The following is a 22672-nucleotide window of genomic DNA, read 5'->3' as shown; positions in this document are numbered from 1 at the left end:
GAATTATGGTTACATATTAATATAATTCTGTTTGATATTGTCTAAATACTTAGAAGTGTTTTTGTAGCATATGAATAATGCTTACATAAAAATTCTTTGATTTTGAAAATGTTATATTGTTCCCGTTGCCCATGTTTGACTCTACTGTTTTAGTTTACTGTGTTTAGGCTAATTTCATTTCCTTTTAACATGTCTTACTGTAGTTTTGTTTTGTTTTTTTTAGTTCCTTTAAATAAATACATAACTATTGGCTTACATATTAATATCATGTTTTAAAATTGTCCTTTTGTTTGTTTTCAAATGCAGTATGCAACTTATATGCTATATTTAGATTGGAGGGTTTTTCTTGGATATAATTTTTTTGATTCTCTGTTGACTTGGCCAGGATGTACACATGAAATGCTAAAAGCCAATCTGACAGAGAATAAACACATGAAAGACTAACATCTCCAACATGGAGTTAGGTGGATAAAGATTGAAAAATCCACATAAATTGACCATATCAATTGATAAGCTGAGAGTTGAGTAAGACTTGATTGTTTTGGCTTTATAGAAGACTATTTGCCTGTTTTGGTGAAACCCATTGTTTCTTGTATGTGTTGATAAGTTTATAATATATAGGATTTTTACCTTAACATAAAATTTTACATTTTATAGGATTTTGCTTTAATGTATGGATATAGTTCTTACTGCAGAATGTTTCAGTTCACTTAGTATAGTTTGCTTCTAATTAAATTGTAACAGAATGTGCCATTTCATGGAAAAAAAATATTTACAAGTAGTAGTTTTTTTTTTGTTTGTTTGTTTTTTTTTTTTTTTTACAAGTAGTAGTTTTTTGATTCCTAAGAAAAAACTGTTGAGTAGATATTATCATTATCCCCATTTTAGAGAAAAATAAACTAAGGGGCAGGAGATGAATAACTTGCCCCAGGTCATGTAGAATAAAAAGTGTTAGAACCAGGAGTTAGATTCTTCACCTGTCAGTCTAAGGTTTATGTTCTAAATGACATAGCTTGTCTAGCACAGTGGTTCTCAAAGCTCAATCCATGGGGCTCTGGAAGTTCCCAAAACCACTTCAAAGGTCAGGGGGTCAAAACTGTTTTCATAATAACATCAAAACATTATTTGCGTTTTTTATTGTATTGTGATTTGAATTGATAGTATAAAAAGAGTGGTGGGTAAAGCTGCTGGTCCCTAAGCATAGATCCAGGCTGAACTATACTAGTAGTAATTGCCATGCACTTGCAGTTAAGAAAAAAAAGCCGTTTCATTTAACAATGTCCTTGATAAAGTGGTAAAAGTGGGAGTCCCATCTTTTTAATATTCTGTACAAGTAATTGGAAGGACACATAAAGCATTTATGTTGTATACCAAAGTGCCATGGTTGTCTCAAGGAGAAGCACTCACTTGTTTCGTAGAGCGCCTTGTTACTTGACACAGTGACTGACAGACAAATTTATGGTTTTGTAGACTTAAGTGTTTGCCAAACAATGTAAGCCTGTCACCTCAAAGAAAAGAATTGGTGGTATTCTTTTGCCAATAAAGTTTGAGCTAATTTTAGAAAACTTGATTCTGCCACCATGATCCTCACAACTACCTCATACTTAAAGACTTTTCTGAAGAGATGGGTGATGAAATTAACGACTGTGATGTTTTTACATAATATAATGAATATGTCATCATTTGGAAGATCTGTGTTACTCAGGGAACCAATATTTTCCAAATGACCAATTTATAATGTTACAAGATCCCTTCAAAGTTGAAGATAGATTTTCATGTAACATAGTATAAAAAGTTTCAGATTTCTTATTGTAAATAAATTTCAAGAAGCTTTCAAAGTTTTGATGTAGTATCAAAGAAACTATCTACAGTTGTTTGAAAAAACTATTAAAATAAATTTCCCTTTTCTATTTGAATGAAGGCAGACTTTCTTTAGATATTTCACGTTCAACAATATACGGCAACAAATTGAATGCCGAGCAAATACAGAAATCTTCAATTAAGCTAGACATTAAAGAGATTTTTAAAAATGTAAAATAGTGCTATTCTTTGCACTAATTATTTTTGTTTGGGAAGTATATTTTTCAATAAAATGTTAGTTTATTTTAAATGAATTAATAAATCCTAGTTTCTCAGTTTTCATTTCTTTTTTATGGTAAATGTTAATATAGATAGCCCATGTAAACAAAATGCTCTTCAGGGTTCTTTTTTCTTTTTCCTTTTTTTTTTTTTTTTTAAAGATTTTATTTATTTATTTGACAGAGAGAGACATAGTGAGAGCAGGAACATAAGCAGGGGGAGTGGGAGAGGGAGAAGCAGGCTTCCCGCTGAGCAGGGAGCCCGATGTGGGACTCGATCCCAGGACCCTGGGATCATGACCTGAGCCGAAGGCAGACGCTCAACGACTGAGCCACCCAGGCGCCCCAGGGTTCTTTTTTTAAGAGTGTAATGGGGGGCACCTGGGTGGCTCAGTTGGTTAAGCATCTGCCTTCAGCTCAGGTCATGATCCCGGGGTCCTGGGATCGAGTTCCGAGTCAGGCTCCCTGCTCGTTGAGGAGTCTGCTCCTCCCTCTCCCTCTGCTGCTCCCTCTGCTTGAGCTCTCTCTCTCTGTCAAGTAAATAAATTTAAAAAATGAATAAATAAGAGAGTGAAATGGGTCCTAAGAACAAAAAGCCTAAGAATCGCTGCTCTAGAGAAATGTACAAAGAAAGTGAAGTACCTGTGAGGACAGAGAAATTGAAATTGCAGGTTTTTGAAAGTCTTTCAGTAGTCTGCACTTGGTTGACAAAGAAGCAATTTCTTTGGTTTTTATTGTTCTTAATCAGATAACAAATATATTCATTTGAACTTAGTCTTCCTCAAATCATTTATAAGTCATGTATTTGTATAATATTGCTAGTATTTACTCAGGTTAACATTATAATAATGTGATCATTTACTTGAGAATTATAGACCTTTATAAGCTATGCTCAAAGCCCTTCAGAAGTGTGATAAATGTGAATTAGTTGACTACTTAATTGCTTAATGTCTTCCTTTTTAATTGAACTCTTAATGAAGTCTGTGTACTTTACAAATGAGAATTTGGTAAGTCTGTCGTGTCAGAGGACCTCTGGATTGTCTGTTTACTTAGCTAGGAGTAGATGATGAGTGCAGTTCTATTCTTAGGCCTACTTTTTGAAGGGTTTGGTGAATAGACACTAAAGCTAAAAATATCTGAATGTATGTTTTTCTTCAATATCTCTGCAGGATGACGTAGCTTTGCCAAAGACTTAGAAGCTAAGCAGAAAATGAGCTTAACATCCTGGTTTTTGGTGAGCAGTGGAGGCACTCGCCACAGGCTACCACGAGAAATGATTTTTGTTGGAAGAGATGACTGTGAGCTCATGTTGCAGGTAATCGCATCGAACTTCTGGATGTATCTACTCAAAACCTGAACTGGTAGAAAATATTCTTCTGCTCCTTTGGAGTTCAACTTTCTGGCTCTCCCTGTTTTAACTCTAGCTACCAGTTTAATTAATTTTCTCCCTCTTGAATCATCTAAAAATATGTTCTAAGTCTTGGGAAATAAATTTTGAAAAATGAGAGCTCAGAGTAGAGAAATTTATTTTAAGTAAGAAGTTTCACATTATATACTTTAAAAATAAGACTTGTAAATAATTCATAAAATTAGCATAGCATGAAGTAAAACTGAATTTTAATCGTGGATGCTTCAGCGATACCAAAATTAGTTTCTCTGCTTCTTTTCGAGATGTTCAGTATGATACCTTTCAGGAGTTTGAGCATAATTAAAGATTGATGGTATTTACTGCATTATGTATAAAGGAGTTACTTTTTTTTTTTTTCCCAAAGATTTTACTTCTTTATTTGAGAGAGAGAATGAGAGAGAGAGAGAGAGAGAGCACATGAGAGGGGGGAGGGTCAGAGGGAGAAGCAGACCCCCTGCCGAGCAGGGAGCCCGATGCGGGACTCGATCCCGGGACTCCAGGATCATGACCTGAGCCGAAGGCAGTCGCTTAACCAACTGAGCCACCCAGGCGCCCCTAAAGGAGTTACTTTTAAAGCATACTTTTAAGATGTGTTTGAGTAAGGTAATTAGCAGAAAAATGGATCTCCAGATTTTTGAGAATTTAGTTATTTTAACAGATACCTCACAGTTTAGAAAAAATCTTATCCCCTTACTCTTCCCCCTTTTTTGTGTTAAAAATGGTAAACAAATACTTAAGAGTAGAACTGTTTATTCTGTTAGCCCAGTGGTTCTTAACTGGAACGATCCTGTCTCCCCCTGCCCAAAGGACATTTGGCAATAGCTGACTGTTACAGTGGTGGGAGGTTGGAGGTGGTCACTACTGACATTTAGTAGGTAGAGGCCAAGAAGCCAAGTGTGCTGCTAAGCATCCTACAGTGTACAGCACCTTTCTCCCCCCACCCTGTACACACAGCAAAGAAGTATCTGGCCCCAAATATCTATAGTACTGAGATTGAGAAACCCTGCATTATCCCTAGAAAAATCAAATTTGCATCTGTTTGTTACACATGTTTACTTTAAAATTAGGGAACTTATTTTATAGTTCTGGGGCAGTGAAAGTAAAGCCACCCTCAGCTATGTGAGTGTAGTATATGAATGTAGTAAGTATAGTATACGAATAAGTTACATATACAGTGACACTTTAATTCAACAAATTCAATGCGAGAAATAGAATAGTACAGAGATTTTCTGCAGTTCTTAGTGAGATGGGAGTGTTGAGAGTGGCAACTGAGAAAAAGGCAGTAATGATTTGGTTTGGATAAAGGCCTCTTGGAACTGGACCCTATCCTAGGCACAGATAGTAGGAGCTCATTATCAGAGAGTGGAAGAGGTGCTTTCTATGTGGCATTTGTATCAACCAGCCAAGAAATGTGGGAATGGTTGTTGAGGAGCTTGCAGGATAGGTCTCTTCTTACATGGAGATAAGGAATAGTAAGAGACATGACTGATATGGTATCTGTTCCTGGACTATGTGTGACAGGTGGAAGTTGTCTGACAGTTTGTGAGGTGGTGGGTGAAAGCTGTGAGTCCAGGGAGACCAAAGTGGGTTCCAGTTCACAGGACACAGTATCAGAGAGGAAAGAGGTACACAGAGAAGGAACTTTGCAGAGCTAATCCTCCAGTATGCCGTTGGGTGTGATCAGCACATATATGTGGAGAAAACACTCCAAAGAATTAGAGTTGACAGTGCTGGGCAGTAACATGGTCAGGAATGGTGCCTGTCTTAACAGCCAGACTGGAAAACCTCATGATTCACAAGGCATTGGTCTCTACCCCCTCAGTAGTGGGAAATAATTTACCATAGACTGAGTTCTACCCTCATCTGAATCTGAAAAGCAGTACCCAAAAGGGTCATACTCTTCAAGTAACTTAACTATGTCCCATAACAAAGTCCAAGAACATTTATAAGAATGCAGAAATATCCAACACCCCCAAAAGGCAAAATTTACAATATAAATAAAATATTGGTATACAATAAAAAAGTACCCATCTCGTAAAGAAGCAGGAAAATGTGACCCGTAATGAAGGCTGATAGTAAAAGATGTTTTGTTTCTGAAGAGTTTGGCTAAGTTTGGCAAAGTAAAAGTTTGGCACAGTCTGGCAAAATAAAAAAAAAAAAAAATGGTAAAACAATCTTGAAAAAGATTTCAAAACTTAATACAAACTAGTGACGCTGGCTTATTTAAAGGTAGACTTATAGACAAGTGGAATAGAATAGAGAGTCCAGAAATAAACCCCTATGTATCTGTGGTTTGAATTGAGTCCCCCGCAAAAACATATATTGAAGTCCTAATCTTCCATACCTGTGAATGTGACCTTAGATGGAAATAAAGTCTTTGAGGATGTAATCAAGTTAAGGTAAAGTCATTAGGATGGACTCTAATCCAGTATGAGTCGATGTCCTCATAAGGAAAGGAAAAGACAGACACAGAGGGACAACGTGAAGGCAGAAGCAGAGATTACAGTTAGGCTGCCAGAAACCAAGGAACACCTGAGTCCACCAGAAGCTGGAAGAGGCAAGGAAAGAAGAGATCTTCTCCAAGAGGTGTTGGAGGAAATATGGCCCTACCAGCACCTTGATTTTGGATTTTTAGAGTCCAGACTATGAGAAAATAAACTTGTGTTGTTTTAAGCCACCTTTCCTATGGTACCCCAGGAAACTATTACAATGGCAGGCTGAGTTTTTAGAAGGGTGTTATATTCATTCAGTGGAGGAAGGAATAATCTCTTTGGCAGATGAGGCTTAGGACAACTGGATTTCCACTACAAAAGAATGAAGTTGGACCCCTGCCACACATCAAACATAAAAATTAACCAAAATGGATCAATGACCTAAATTTAAGAGCTAACGCCATAAAACTCTTAGAAGAAAACATAGGGATAAGTCATCATAACCTTGGATTTGGCAATGGGTTCTTAGATACGACACCAATAGCACCAACCACAAAAGAAAAAGTAGATAAATGAGACTTCATTAAAATTAAAAACTTGTGTATCTAAGGACACTACCAACAGAGTGAAGAGTGGGAGAAAATATTTGTAAAATTATATATATCTTATAACGGTTTACTATCCAGAGTATATGAAGAATTCCTACAACTCAACAACAAAAAGACAAGCAGCCCACTTAAAAAATGGGATAGAGACTTGACTACACATTTCTCCAAAGAAGATCTAAAAATGCTCAATAAACATGAAAAGAAGATGCTCAACATTGTTCGTCACTAAGAAATGTCAATCAAAACCACAGTGAGATAGCACTTCACATCTACTAAGATGGCTGTAATTTTTTTTAAAACGGAAAATAAAGGTCAGTGAAGATGTGGAGAAATTCAAATTCTTTTATGTTGCTGGTGGAACTGTAAAATGGTGTCACTGCTGTAGAAAATAGTTTTTAGTGGGTCCTCAAAAAGCTAAACGTAGAGTTACCATATGATATGACCAGCAGTTCCACTTTTAGATATATACCCACAGTAATTGTGTACAGGGTCTCAAACAGATACTTGGGTGTCAGTGTTGATTATAGCATTCGTTATTCACAATAGCCAAAAGGTGAAAACAACCCCAGTGTCCAGTCACAAATGAATGGATAAACAAAATGCAATGTATATGCATATAATGGATTATTATTCAGTTACAAAAAGGAATGAAGTTCTCATACATGCTGCAACATAAATGAAATTTGAAAACATTATGCTAAGTGAAATAAACCAGACACAAAAGACAAAATGATTTCATTTCTTTTGAAAATAACTAGAATAGGCAAATTCATAGGCATAAAAGAGGGTTAGCAGTTTCCAGTGGCTGGAAAAGAGGTTTGGGGAGTTATTGCTTAAGAGTTACAAAGTTTCTGTTTGGGGTGATAAAAAAATTTTGGAAATAGATGGTGGTGTACAACATTGTGATTTTAATGCCACTGAACTGTACACTTAAAAATATTTAAAATGGAAAATATGCTATATATATGATATATATATCACCACAATGAAACAAAAAGGAAATCAATGACAATAGAATTTTATTTTATTTTTTTTAAGATTTTATCTATTTATTTGACAGAGAGAGACACAGCGAGAGAGAGAACACAAGCAGGGGGGAGTGGGAGAGGGAGAAGCAGGCTTCCCGCTGAGCAGTGAGCCCGATGGGGGGCTCAATCCCAGGACCTCGGGATCATGATCTGAGCCGAAGGCAGACGCTTAATGACTGAGCCACCCAGGCGCCCCAATGGCAGTAGAATTTTAAAATATCTTTGAATTGGTTCTGTTGATTCATACTGCCTTTATAACAAACTTAAAGCAAAAATTAGTATTATTTTAATGAGCAGAAACCAATATTACAGTGCTGTAAAAAGTCAAAAAGTTAAAATAACCTTTTTACTTAAATTTCATAAATGTTTATGATATGGGTATCTATCCCATTTATGACTGTTTTTATTTATGCTTTATTTTTTAACTAGAATGTAAAGGAGATAAGGGAACTCCATGATCAGGCAAGGGAAAAAAACAGTTTTGACCTGTTCCTCAGTCTCCACCGTTAAAGATACTTCTGCCCTTTATCTGATAGCAGCACGTTGTTCTTAGCCCTGTCCTAGACACACTGGATTCTCTGAAAGAGGTCCATGAATAGATTGGCATGCTGGTCATCTGGTAGTCTGAATCAGTGCTACAAATTAGTAGTACTCTTCGTAGCACTGAAGGACATCTTGTATATGGAAGTAAGAATAAATATTTGCAAATTGTATTTAGTTTTTAAGTGGTTTAATGTTTAATCTTTCCAAGTATAGTAAAATAAATGGATATTTAAAACTTATTCTTTTTTATATCATTTCTGAAAAATGAACAAAGTTTAGGTATGGATTAGTGTTTGAAGAGTGAAGAATTTTGTGTTTATAAATGCAAAATATATTTGTTTTGAAAGATTAGTGCTCTAGACTTGATATTGTGTTTTCCTTTTAAAGGCTTTACAGAGCTTCAGTGGTTCTGCATTGGTTAGGCCAGTGAGTGTGATCATTAAAATTGTTAGAAGTTCAAATAGCTAATACCTGATTGCTTTTTAATGAGTAAATAAAAGATCTTTAAAAATTTGGTTGATCTAAGTCTGCATTTATGACTTAAAACCCTCCATTTTTTAATGTACAGGAAACCAGTTGTTAGGTTTTAGAATCTCTGCCTCTGAATAATTTTAAGTAGTTTCTTACCTGTAAAGATTTCAACCACAAATAGATTTGCTGGTCTTTGGTGATAATATGGCTTAAACCCAAAGCAAAAGGGAAATAAATGATCCATAAGGTTATATGACCTGTTTGATTACAATTAAAATTTTTTTAAAAAGTTATTTCATCCCCTTCCAAAAAAGGTAGTCTAAAGAATGTGATCATCAAGAAGAAAATGTGCCTGGATATTAAAGAGTAGATGATTAAATAAAGGATTCTGAAATTAGTTCTCGCACTTAGCCTGGAAGCTTCCAGCAAAGTATTTAGACTTGCTATGCCTGTTTGTCTTGCTGTAGAAAGATGACTGTGCTATGTTTCATAAGACATACTATGCAAAATGAATCTTAGCCATAGATGAAAGCTACGAAGTATAATTATTAGGTGGAAATTACATTTTGTCTGGAGTAACACACATTAATATTACTATTAAAAGTACCTTGTATTTAAATAGTACTTTCTATTTCTCAGTGTTCACTTATGTCATTTTAGTTGTTCCTCTCAACAGTTTCCTGAAAGATACAGTCATCCCTATTTTACAGATGGTAAATTAAGATTCAGAAAGACTTAGTCACAGGGCCAGTATCACGTGACCATTAAGTCATGGAAGCTGGTAGTAGAGTCTTGGTAATATTGGCTCAAAATCAAATGACCTTTCTCTTCTACCACTAAGCCACTACTGCATGTATGTAACCTAAAACTGGTTTACTAACTTACTTCTGCAAGTAAACATGTTCAAACTTCTGTTGCAATATATGGGATACTTCTAAATACAAATGGAGTTGCATTTTGAGAAGTTCACTATCTAAATTCTAATTTTATCTTCATAAAAATTTTAATTGCACCAAATAATTGAATTTTGCTCTGTTTTGAGAAACACCATCATACTAACTGAAACATGTTTTTTCCCCCTGATGCATAATAGAAATTATAACAAAATTATATTTGATTTAATATTTTAATATTTTAACTTTCACATGGTGTAAGAACAGTCCCCAGGAGGATAATGGAATATGTTTTAAAGATCATAGGTAACTTATTTTCATCTGTCTTTTGGGGACCCATAGCAAAGAATAAGTCACTGTGTATTACTCTGATTGTAAAAATGCAATTGAGCTTTTAAAGAGTCAGCCACAGGGTCTTTAAAAAAGATTTTAAAACAGTGATGACACACAGTGGCAATCTTTCTTTTTCTCTTCAGGTTTTTTTAGCCTATGTGTCCATGTATGTCTGTGTTTTAGTAGGAAAAAGAAGTAATATACTAAGTAATAATAATGTTAAAAAGTAGCCATTTCATACCCAAAGCATATGTGACACATAGCAGGTAGTCATTTGTACCATTCATGTGTTAGCTTTTCGTTAAAATTAGCTTTTCATTGTGCCTGGCCTAGAATTGTTTTTTTATGTTTTGACTTACTTGATATCAGGCTTTTCGTTGTTTCTTTGTTTTTTTGTGGTTTTTTTTGTTTTGTTTTGTAGAAAAGGAAGTCTTTCTTTTTTTATTTTTTTTATTATGTTATGTTAATCACCATACATTACATCATTAGTTTTTGATGTAGTGTTCCATGACTCATTGTTTGCATATAACACCCAGTGCTCCATTCAGTACGTGCCCTCTTTAATACCCATCACCAGGCTAACCCATCCCCCACCCCCCTCCCCTCTAGAACCCTCAGTTTGTTTCTCAGAGTCCATAGTCTCATGGTTTGGGGGGGGGGGGGAGAAAAGGAAGTATTTCTTAAATATAGCAGTATTATTGCTTCATTTTAATACTCTTATTTTCCAGAATTTTCTGGTTTTATAATTATCTTTTCTGAGGTCAGAAAACAAAATTTTTTTGTTTTGTTTTGGTTCTATTGTTTTAAGCCACTCAGTTTGTAGTTCTCTTAAAATTTGGTCTGAACTTTGTAAGTTCAGTACTTTTGATATTTTATTCTCTAAGAAAATTTTTCTATCTTCATCCTTCATGAAATGAGATGGGCTAAATAACATGTATTTTCTTTCCAACAAACCTTTGCTAAGCATCTACAATGCACTAGGCCCCATGCTGGCTACCGAGGGATCAATGCATATACGTAGGGTCTCCCTGTCCGTGAGGGCTTATTGTCTAGTAAAAGGAGATACACATGTTAACCAGTCTAGATACTATGGCACAGAACAGTGATACGTCTGATGTGGGGTGCACAACAGACAGATTGATCAGTCCTACCTGCAAGGAAATGTAGAGATAAGAAATCTGGGAAGACTTCATGGAGGAGATGGCTTGAGCTGAATAATCTTAAAAGATGAATAAATGGTTTCTGGAAGGTTTCGAGTGTGATTGAGTGCATGGCATTCAGTGTGTATTTAGGTAATTAAAATAATCCCTTGTGATTTATATATAGGACATGAAGGCAAACATTTTGAGAGATAAAGACTTGAAAGTTAGAAGAGACCAGATCTTAGAGGGCCTTGTGTGCTAGATGAAAGACTATATGTTATACCTTAGCCAGTAAGTACACTGAGGAGTTTTTACACAGGGGAATATTGCCTTTTTAAATGCTTCCCATGCCTAATGTCATTTAATCCTCACAAACCAACCTCTGAGATATGTACGGTCTGTCTTTTTTATAGATGATTAAACAAAGATTAGTCATTTTACCAAGGCCACACAGTTGCCAGATGTCTCGACTAGTTCTTTTGGACTCCAGCACTTGCACTTTAAACTGTTAATCTATATTGCTGCTCAGAAGTTGGAGCTCAGAATTGGTATAAGCAGGTGATAATTGTCTAGAAAGTGAGGTAATGTTCTAAAGAAAAAGAACCCTTTGAAATGAAGAAAGGAAGAGTATGAGAGAGATTGAAGAGTTAGGATATGCTTTCTAGTTATATAATGAGGGATGGAGAGAAAAAGAGCCTCGGACCTAGCGTTTTTGGCGTAGAAATGAATAAAATAGTTTCAGGAGGTGTACTTTTCAGGAATAAGGTAGTGAGTTTGAGGTTCTGAAGGGACGTCTAGATTGAGATATTTAGTAGAAAGCAGGAAATAAATATGTAAAGCTGAGCAAAGTAGTCTGAGCAGAAGGTAGAGGTTTGGGAGTCGTGAACATGGATGGGGAAGCCAGGGGAAGCTGGATTATAGAGAAGGAAAGAAAGTCAGGACAATAGGGAATGGTTGTTTGGGAGAAAAGGAAGGGGTCAGAGTATGAGATGACCTGTTGCAGTCAGGGCACTGAGGTTGCATACTAGCAAATTATTATAAATAAGTGAGAGAACTGGAAGAATAGGAGAATGTAGTCATAGAGAAAAATACTACAGTTTAGATTCCAGGTGTATAATCTGTTTAACATAAGATCTAGCAGTGGGAGCAGTATGCCAAGATAGAGTATGGAGTTTGGTTATGGAAGTTGGGATGGCTAGATTTTTATATGGGTTGTCTACATAGATTTTTTTTTTTTTAAGATTTTATTTATTTATTTGAAAGAGAGAATCTGTGAGCAGAGGGAGTGGTAGAGGGAGAGAATCTTCAAGCAGACTGCCTGCTGAGCACAGACCCCCCCCCCCCCCCCCAGTGCAGGGCTCGATCTCAGGACCCTGATATCATGACCAGAGCTGAAACCAACAGTCAGAGCCTCAACCAACTGAGCCACCCAGGCGCCTCTCTACACAGATGTTTAAAATCAATCATGGTGAAGTAGGAATTTGAATGGAAAGGAAGACTGTGAACCATAACTCCAAAACTTCAGTCAGAAAATTAGAATGAGGGCCGCCTGGCTGGTTCAGTTGGGAGAGCATGTGACTGATTTTGGGGCATGAGTTCAAGGCCCATGTTGGAGGTAGAGTTTACTCAAAAAAAAAAAAAAAGTTAAAATGACCACAGATGATTGCAGCAATCTAGGAGGGGTGTGTGTGTAAAGAAATATATAGTGTGTATATATATTTATTTATACTTGTATTTATGTATAGGTGGATAACAAGAACTTCAAAAAAGTAAAGGGCTTTTCGTTGAAGGGGGAAAGTAATGGTCCAAAAGCCATAATAATAAACCGTATGAATTCATTCTGTATCTCTGAACTCAAAAGAATGTCAGATTTAAGAGGATGGCATCCACTTTAAAGGAATGCAGTGGAAATAGTGTTCTCAGGGTGAAAGCCAGATTTCAGTTAAAGGAAGGAAGTAGGAGGTAACCATCTGTGAGAGCTTGAGAATGAAGAGGAGTTTCGAGTAAGATGGATTCTCGAGAATGCAATGCAAAGCCTTAGGAAGAGTCTTTCTAGAAAGTAAAAATCACGAGGAAGGAGGCACACTCTTCTGGGTATTTTCTGTAAGAAGACAGTGACTAGAGAATCTTACATTTTTTTTTAATTGAGATATAATTGACTTACAACATTATATTAATTTCAAGTGGACAACAATGATTGACTATTTGTATATATTGAGAAGTTATCACCATAATAAGTGTAGTTAATATCTGTTCCCATACAAAGCCGCAGAAAATTTTTTTTTCTTGTGATGAGGAAGGACTTTAGGAGTTTTGCATTCTTACTGGATGTTTAAAGTGACAAGAATAAGAGAACTGGTAAAAAATGACAATCTTCATAGTTTACACCTGATCAGCTAAGGTTTTCCCGTTAGAACCAGAAACTTGATGAAGTTAGCAGTCTTTGTCAGATTATTAGATTTGCATTGAAATGTCCAAATGGACTGTGAAAATTAAGTTGTAATACACCTTCTCCTGGCTAGTTTAATCTAGAGAAAATGTGAATTTGATTATTTGGAAATGAAAATGGATTAATCAATGCTTATATGGTTAGATGTAAGTAGCGAATCTTCCTTATTCCTTCAGTTTTTCTTGACCACTCTCTAGATGTAGTATGCTCTATAATCTTGGTTTTCTGCTGAATTTCTTTGATGGGTGCTAAAACATCCTGCTACCTTGAAAACAGCAGATAACCAAACACAGGAATTTTTACTTGCTTTCTTTCATTGGCTGTTAGAGTTACTCAAATGGGAATGACTTGTTCTGTGAGTTTTAAACTGATGATAGCTCTTGCCCTGAGTTCATAAGCCTGATCTTCTCAAAAAGTTATTTCCCTCTTTATTTCACAACAAACAGGGGCGCCCGGGTAGCTTAATTAGTTAACCCTGAGATCAAGCCGCACTTTGGGCTCCATGCTCACCCTGGAGTCTGATTGAAGATTCTTTCTGTCCTTCGCCCTGCTCACGCATGTACACGCACTCTCTCTCTCAAATAAATAAATCTTCAACAAACAAGATGCTTTTTCTGACCCCACGTAACATCTTCACTCCTTCACTCCCCAGTCCCCAGAGTTGGAATGGCGTCTCAACTCAGTGGACTCTGTCGTCTTCTGCTGTCTTAGGTTTGCTGTACATTCCATGGGAGGCGTTCTTGTACTTAGCTACCGCCATACACAATTTGAGGGCAAGGTGTATATCAGGTTCAGGATTTTCCGGGTTCTAGCAAGTTGTTAATTTAGTTAGGTGGCCTCCTAATTGTTTCCTCCTTAAACCATTTTTTTCTCCATCTCTGATGCGTGTTGACCATTCCCTCAAAAGCTGCGGTTCCCTGGTTCCGGAAGCAGCCGCTTGGCTTATTTTCCAAAGCTAACAGTAACTTTCTTTCCTGTGTGATTTTTCTTCTCTCAGCTCTCACTTAGATTTTTCCCCTTGGATTTCAGTTCTCCGTTCTAAGGACTTGAGCTCTTTCTCTGTTTCCTTTGTCACAGATTATTTATGATGATTCTTTCAAGTTTATTAAGAGCCTACATACACCTGCAGTCTCACTTGTCTCACAGCATGCAGAGATTTTTATCCCATAGACTAATTCAACTTGATAAATCCACAATAAGGAGGAATTATTTTCCTAATGGAGCTACATGTGTTTTTTGTCACCAGAATAAGTGAATTTCGTACTTCATTAGTTTAAACAGAGCAATAATTTAAAACACGACAGCATGAAGTTTAAGTAACTTTTAGATTGAATGCAGATGTTTTGTAGTGGTTACCATTGTAATTGGTTTCTCAGGTGAGCCGTAGAGAAGTGGCAGTAATCCTACAACACAGAAAGGTGCTCTTAAGTCTGTCCTAGGGAAATTGAGGTTTCAGAGAAAACCAAACCAAAAAGCAACTTTTAAAACTTTGAAGAAGAACAAAAGCATATGTATGATGAATGTGTAGGTTTTGTTGGAAGATTATTTGAAGTCACATACTGTTTCTTCCTAATGTTAGAAAGACCAAAACTTTTTCAGTATATTGGAATTGAAGCTAACTGAGGAAGGAACTTTTCATTTCAGTGATATTTATTTGGAAAGAATAATTTCAACTAAGATTTACATCTGTAATGTTGTTTACTAGTTGCTGACCTCGTTTTGTCAGTGGGGTTAGGAGTCAGGCCATGTTCACTGATGGCTGTAGCTGAAAGTATCAGAGGTTAACGTTTCCTCTAGTGTCCTTGTTTTCATCTCTCCAGTGGTTTTTGAGTTTCCTTAGAGACCCTTTATTAAATAATCTGAATTTAGCAGTTTTGCCCATTGTAATCTCCCCTGTGGGTGTGAGGTAAGATTGGGAGGGAGAGGAGGCATTCTATAATGCTTTGATTAGTTCTCAGTCTTTCTGTGGGGTCATGACCTTCACAAGTGCATCTCAGTTCTTTTTTGTCCCCCTCTTTAGATGAGACAGGAAGGCTAGAGGACTCTGGAGTTCGGTATTTCCATTCTTGCATGTCAGCTAGGCTCTGATAAAACCCACATTGGTAGAGCGCTGGTAAAAGAGTCTTCCTTGAGGATAGGCCATTGGTGACAGCAGAATGCTCTCAGTCTATTTCAGAATGGTTACTTTTCACCCTCAGGCTAAGGGGACACAAGACTTTCTCCAGTCTTCACCCTGACATCCTTGTGGGGCTTCTGGAGGTAAAACTCAAAACTCATCAAAGAGTGGTGTCCCCCAAGGCTGTGCACCCGAGCTTTTATCTTGCAAGCTAGTTGGCATTCGTGTTTCAGTTACTCACCTCACCCTTGAGTTTTCCTGCCTTGCTGGCTGCAGCCATGGTTTCTGTTTTCAGGAAGCTGTGATTCTCTGTATTCACCTCTCTCTCCAGTTTTCAGGGTGTCAATTGACCTTATGACCTCAATTCTTTGATAAAACAAAGACTAGTTTTAATTTTCCATTTGCGCGTCTTTTTTTTTTTTTTTTTTTAATTTTATTCTTATGTTACTCCCCATACATTACATCATTAGTTTTTGCGCGTCTTTTTTCTTGTTGTAAGGATGGGACTGATAACTTGCAAGCTTTTTACATGTTGGATTGGAAACTGAAAGTCATCTCTCTTCCCACTTGGGATACTTTCTTTGCTTTTCATTTACCCAGGTTCCCGAAGTAGCCCTTAGTGTTACTGAGTTCAGATTCAGTGTGGTTCTCAGACTGCTTCTTCTTGTCACTATACGGATATTTTTTTTCAATAAAAGTTTCCACAGGCTTTTATATAGTTCATCTCTGAGGTGCTTCTACCTACAGACAACTCTCTAAGCTCCGGAGCAGTATGCATATGTGTGTGCGTGCTGTGTACTTTAAGAAAGACTGAAAAATTATTTTCAATAATCACTTTGCTATCTTAATCCCTTTTTTTGACTTTCTCTTTCCCTCTTAGAGCTCCCCCATGAATTCTAGTTTTAAAACCCATGTTTTGTTTGTTTGTTTTTAAAGATTTTATTTATTTGGCAGAGAGCGATACAGCAAGAGAGGGAACACAAGGAGGGGGAGTGGGAGAAGGAGAAGCAGGCTTCCCTGCTGAGCAGGGAGCCCGATGCGGGGCTCGATCCCAGGACCCTGGGATCATGACCTGAGCCAATGGCAGATGCTTGAGCCACCCAGGCACCCCTAAAAACCCATGTTTTAAGTGAGGATAATTTTGTTCAAGAATGTATCACATCGTGTTCCTTTTCTCTAAATCTTTGGACTCTTTATATAATTGACACTGTAATTTTCAATAAAGAAAATCCTATAGGATAGTTTTTTTTTTTTTTACAATAGGATACATAAAACATTACGAGATTATAATTCACATGACTTCCATGTAACAGTTTCGAATTATAAAAATAATTGTCATTTGGTGCATTCAACAAAGTCACCTGATTTAAATTCTTTCAAAAGTAGAATGTGTGAATTTAGTAGAAAAGAATGTCTTCAAATTTTGGCTGCTTTTCAATGTCCACAATAGCCAAACTGTGGAAAGAGCCAAGATGTCCATCGACAGATGAATGGATAAAGAAGAGTGGTATATATATACAATGGAATATTATGCAGCCATCAAAAGGAATGAGATCTTGCTATTTGCAATGACGTGGATGGAACGATTATGTTGAATGAAATAAGTCAAACAGAGAAAGACATGTATCATATGATCTCACTGATATGAGGAATTCTTAATTGTAGGAAACAAACAGGGTTGCTGGAGTGGGGGGTGGGGTGGGAGGGATGGGGTGACTGGGTGATAGACACTGGGGAGGGTATGTGCTCTGGTAAGTGCTGTGAATTGTGCAAGACTGTTGAATCTCAGATCTGTACCTCTGAAACAAATAATGCAATATATGTTAAGAAAAAAAAAAGAAGAAGAAGAAGGTAGCGGGAGGGGAAGAATGAAGCGGGGGAAATCGGAGGGGTAGACGAACCATGAGAGACGATGGACTCTGGAAAACAAACAGGGTTCTAGAGGGGAGGGGGGTGGGAGGATGGGTTAGCCTGGTGGTGGGTATTGAGGAGGGCACATTCTGCATGGAGCACTGGGTGTTATGCACAAACAATGAATCATGGAACACTTCATCTAAAATTAATGATGTAATGTATGGGGATTAACATAAGAATAAAAAAAAAAGAAAAAAAATTTTGGCTGCTTTCTTCTTTGGGGAGTGATGCCAAATTTGTGTTGCATAGTAACACAGTTTAAATCCCATTTAATCCACTTTCACTTTGATATTTCTCTGTATTTATCTACTGTCCTATTAATATAAAGTATCTAGCCAAAAATCTTCGTGTTTGTTATTTATCCTAGTATTTTCTTGTATTTCCTAACTTAGAAAAATTCCTTTCAGTCTCGTAGTGTGGATAAGCAACATGCTGTAATCAATTATGACGCCTCTACGGATGAACATTTGGTGAAAGATTTGGGCAGCCTAAATGGGGTAAGTTAAGATTTTATTTTTTGTTTTACTTATTTTTTTTAATATTGTAAGAGGACAAATCAGGTGACATTTCCTGTTTGTGTTCTCTTCCTTTTCTTTAGTTTGCATCTTACTCTTAAAGGCTTACCTAGGTACATAGCACTTTGGGGACCATACGGAAGAATATGAAAACTAACCCATGTTCTCAAGAAACTGTATAGGCAGTAAATACAGAAATTCAGAAGGTTGTTGGTTGTTATTATCCATAATGGTTGAAAAAGACTTCTTTAAGGAGATGAGATGAAAGTTGACCTCACTGAATAGCTTGAAAGGTGCATTGTGGGAAAATAGTGGAAAGGCATGGCAGCTGGTATGAAAAAAAGCACTCTTGGGAGACAGAGAAGTATAGGGTAACTTAGAAAAAAAAGATGAAAACATGGTTTGGTGCCATATGGTGGAGAACTTTCTATACTAGAGTAAAAAAGACGTGAAACACATCCGTTTACCTTAAAAATATGGCATGTGATTTAAACACCAGGAATCATTATTGCTTTTTTGTATTCCTACTTCGAAGATAAGTTTGTGTTACTACAGTGAGATTTTTCCTAATTCTTCATTTGATCTTTCCACATTATCAGAATATAAGGAGCCACAGAATAAGAGAATGCTAAAGTACTGAATAATTTATTTCATCTCAATTTTCTTATGGCCCTGCTAACATAAGCAAATGCAACATTTTTCCATAGCTGTGCTGTTGAAATTGTTAAAGTGAATTTAACAGAAACTAAATGTATCCCAACTGCTTCTAAGTGCTATTGCTTTTCAAAATATACATTAAACATTATATGGAAAAACATGCAGAAATTTGGCAATTACTGTGAAACATTTTTTTCTCGTTCTGAATTGGTCTGCTACTGAAAGACTGATATTTAATTTTGAGATACTTTGTTTTTCTGTTAGTTTTTTTTTCAAACCTTTGTCTGTTTCTCATGGCACACAGAATTAAGTCTTCAGATTTGAACTGAAATGGCTCAAATTTGGCATCACCCACTTTTCCAGATTCCTGCTCCATTACACTTTCCCTTGCCATACCACCAAAATTATAGTTCTCCTGCTATTTGTCTCCTTTTCAAAATAATTTGTTAGATTTTCTTCAGCCTAGTAGTTCTCTCTTCTGCCTGGTCATTTACACAAGTTGTACTTAAACCCAGATTCCACTTCTTCCTGAAAGGAAGGAACAAAGGAGAGGCATTTAGGAATATTAACTTGCTGATGTTATTAACCTGTTGAGCGAATTTAAAGCAGAAAGGGAGGCGGACTGGGTAGAAACCGTTTTAACATGAGACAGGTAAGTACACTCTTTTGAGTCCCAGCTCCTATTTGAAGAATTACTTTCTTGCTTCTCCACACCTGTAAACCTTGGTTTTACTCTCATTTTGGGATGTTTTATCAGCCTTGTATTATATCTACTTTTACTTACCTGTCACTGTGCTGGATCATGAGCTCCAGAACGGTTCATGAGCCTTTGCTTAGAGCTCTGCATGGTGCATGAACATAGTAAATCTTTTTTGAATGGAATTTAATTTTATTTTCTATATGTAGGAATTTATAGAGAAAAATTTTAATCTACTTTCATATGTGGACTATTTTAACTAAAATGTTACATTCTGGTTTTAAGCCTAGAAATTTTCATCTCCACCACAATGCAGTTCGTAGGTGTCTTTACGTTATTATCTTGGAAAATAATAAGTAAGAATTACATCACAGTGTTTTATTCTTTTAAAAGACTGTGATCAAATATAAAAATTATTTGGTGTTATAAAAAAGATCAGGTGAAATACTAACTTAAAAGTTTCCTTGGGTTGACCTTTCTCTTAATTTGATTATACACAATAGTTCTGTGAAAGATAATAATCCTGGAGAGCAGCATTTGCATTTTGAATTCGAAATCAGGACCTGGATTTGAATTTCAGTCGTAATTTACCAGTGGTAAATCCAGGGAAAATCACGTACTCTCTCTGCAATTTAGTTTCCTGGTACATCTGCCTTTTAGTTCCCAGAGCTGTGGGAAAATGTAATGAGTTTGTGAGTATGAAGACTCTCTGAAAAATTCAGTTACCTTGCTTTTAGCTTCAGAATAATGAAATGATAGTCCCTGCTCTGTAGGGTTGTTCTGGGAATGGCATGTGACAGTACATGTACGCATGTACCCGGCATGGAACTGGAGAGCACCACACGAATGACAGCTAGCTGTGCTGTTACCCACATGACAGCCTGGGACATATGCCAGAACAAAACTGTGAACTCCCACCGTCAGGCGCTTTATCCTGGAGTAGATGATTACTCACAGCCTGTTTACTCTTAAAATTCATATAATTCTAGAAATTTGAGCATCAGGTTAAAAGTAGTAATTTTAGAAGTAAGGGGACACAATGTGGTGATTATGAGCCCAGATTGAATTCTTACCAGTGATGTAACTGTAGACAGGCATTTAATTTTTCTGTTCCTCAATATTTTTAAATGTTCACAGCAAAACTACTCCTCTCAGGTTGTTGTGAAGCTATAATGAGTTCGTAATTGTAAATGATTAGAATAGCACCTCGTTAGCCTTCAGTAAGTGGTAGTTATGGTGGCTGTGGTGTTATGGTAAGAAGAGCAGTTAAAACAAGTTTAGCACCCTGTGGCCTACATACCTTTCAGTGAATCCACTGCTATATATTTTTAAAAGCACTTACCAGCTAAACCCAACTTATAAATAACTCTAGCTCTGACCACTTCTGCTCCCTTTCATCCTACCCTAAAATACACTCCCAAGGGACCTAGATCTATACTTGATGTTACTGCTACCAGGAATGAGATTGCTCTGCCTGAGGAAGCTGGAATGGGTTTTGTAGTTGATGTTATCGTGGCCCATTTCCCTGCAAGCCCCTTGAAGCTTCTCTTTCTATGAAAACCCTTGTTTGCCTTCACTTCTTCCTGCCTCCTTCCTCCACTGGAGCACTTGCCCCTCCGAGAACCACTGTGGCCTGTGCCGTACCACTCCCATCCCATTCCGTGTCTGGCTTCTGTCACTAGGCTGTCCCTCAGCTCACTGTGTTCCAGCTTCTGCTGTATCCCCTTTTCACACTGGCGTTTCTGTCAGCATCAGACCAGGGTGGCATAGAGTGGAGAAGCTATAAAAAAGAGGTGACTTTTGTCACTGGCAATGTGATTGAGGGGGTTGCGCCCCTGGCCACTCTGTTCAGATTTCCCAGAGCATTAATATAATACAGAGTGGTTATATGGTGTTTTATACAGTATAATTATGCAATTTAGTTGTATGTAAATTAAAGAGATGTTTATCTAGTTTGTTTTGCTTCTGTAAGTTAGTAGTTTGGAAGAGGGAGTTTGAATAGCTAGCCTGGCTTGGGCACCCAGGCTTCGTTGAGATGGAGAGAACATGGGATTTGCAGTTGAGAGACACTTGAATTTGAATCCCAGGTATTCTACTTCTGAACTCTGAGATCTTGTTTGTTACTTCATTCTCCGTGCCTCGTTGTCCTTACCTATTCTACCTGCAAGGCAGAGGTGTGATCAAATGATGTTGACATAAGAAACAAAACCTGCTTTCCCCATGTTTAACTTATTAAAATGTTTCATAATTGATTTATTTAAATGAATTTTTTTTTTGCCTGTTGCTCTTTGAAATTTTCTCTCTTCCTTATATAATCTTAGCCCTTCAGGAGACTTTTTCTCTTCAGATATTTTCACTTGCATTTTTGTGTGCTGAAACTTTCTGTCTGGCTCATATTTCCTAAGCCTTTTTAGACCTCAGGGAATATTTCTGCCATAAATGCCAGCATGTTAAAATTATGTTTCTTGATTTTTACAAGTACCTCCCTAATATATATATCAAACACACAGTAGGTGCTTAATTAAGAGATTTGAGCAGTCTTAAGCTTTACATGGATCTGATTGGTCATCTTAGGCCTTTTGAGTAAAAATAGTATTTTTGGTTATTTTTAAGTAAAATTGGCTTAGAGCTATGGTGGCAGTCCTCAACACAGTGGACATAATTGCTTGTCTTCTGCATACCAAACATCAGTGAATTAATGTTTCCTTTTATTCTTCTCTTTGCTTTTCCATCATTTTCCTCAGCTCTTCTGTTTTGTAACTATACTTAGAAGATTTAGGTAAACTCAAGGTGTAACTTTTAAAACACTCTAAAATGTTCATTTTGGAAATGAATATGAAATTAGTTTACAAATGCCTGAAGCCTTTGAATTTTCTTTGTATTAACATTTCAGCCTTTCTGTGAGGGATGTTGAAAGCTTGTGTTTTAGGATTACTCATAAATCATACTAAGGTGTGATCCTGTTTTAGCAGTATCCCACTGTCTCCTTATACTTTACTTGGAATTATGATCATAACTTCTGACTTTTTTCTGTAGACTTAAAACTGATACTCCATGACATATTACACAGTGCCAGTTATGCATAGGAATTAGAGTATATGACCACAATAACATAATTTCCTTATATATTTTATGATATGTCATTCAGGAGCCTTGTAAAATTCCTCACCATGGAGGAAGCTTTCCCAAATAGGGTATCATGGCTGTCTCAAATCCAATAAAATAGAAGATTTAAAAAATGGAATTCAAAAGGAAAAAATAACTTTTAAAGTTTCAGCTAATCAGAGGAAAACGTGGATATTTATATAATATCTTCATTCTGGGCAATTAATATAACAGTGTTCTGTGAATCTAGCAAATTCCAAGTCTTTAACTTCTAATGTGCCAG

General features: G+C 36.7%; 1 protein-coding gene across 12 annotated transcripts in view; it reads left to right on the top strand.

The window, feature by feature from the left end:
• CEP170 (centrosomal protein 170) overlaps positions 1-22672 on the top strand; it is a 128818-nt gene that overhangs the window by 32599 nt on the left and 73547 nt on the right. For all 12 annotated transcript variants that reach the window (XR_010412361.1, XM_064594409.1, XM_054508086.2 and 9 more), the window contains exons 2-3: positions 3248-3393; positions 17823-17912. Coding sequence is in view for 11 of the 12 variants with exons in the window: in XM_064594409.1 (XP_064450479.1) it covers positions 3289-3393; positions 17823-17912 (195 nt within the window). In the remaining variant the exon portion in view is untranslated. The remainder of the gene's footprint in view (positions 1-3247; positions 3394-17822; positions 17913-22672) is intronic.

The sequence above is a fragment of the Mirounga angustirostris genome, unplaced genomic scaffold (genome assembly GCF_029215605.1).
Source record: "Mirounga angustirostris isolate CCGP_5_RB_7025 unplaced genomic scaffold, mMirAng1.0.hap1 SCAF_6, whole genome shotgun sequence".
Classification (NCBI taxonomy): domain Eukaryota; kingdom Metazoa; phylum Chordata; class Mammalia; order Carnivora; family Phocidae; genus Mirounga; species Mirounga angustirostris.
Note: the sequence above shows the minus strand (reverse complement) of the source record. Positions and strands in the feature narration are given on the sequence as shown.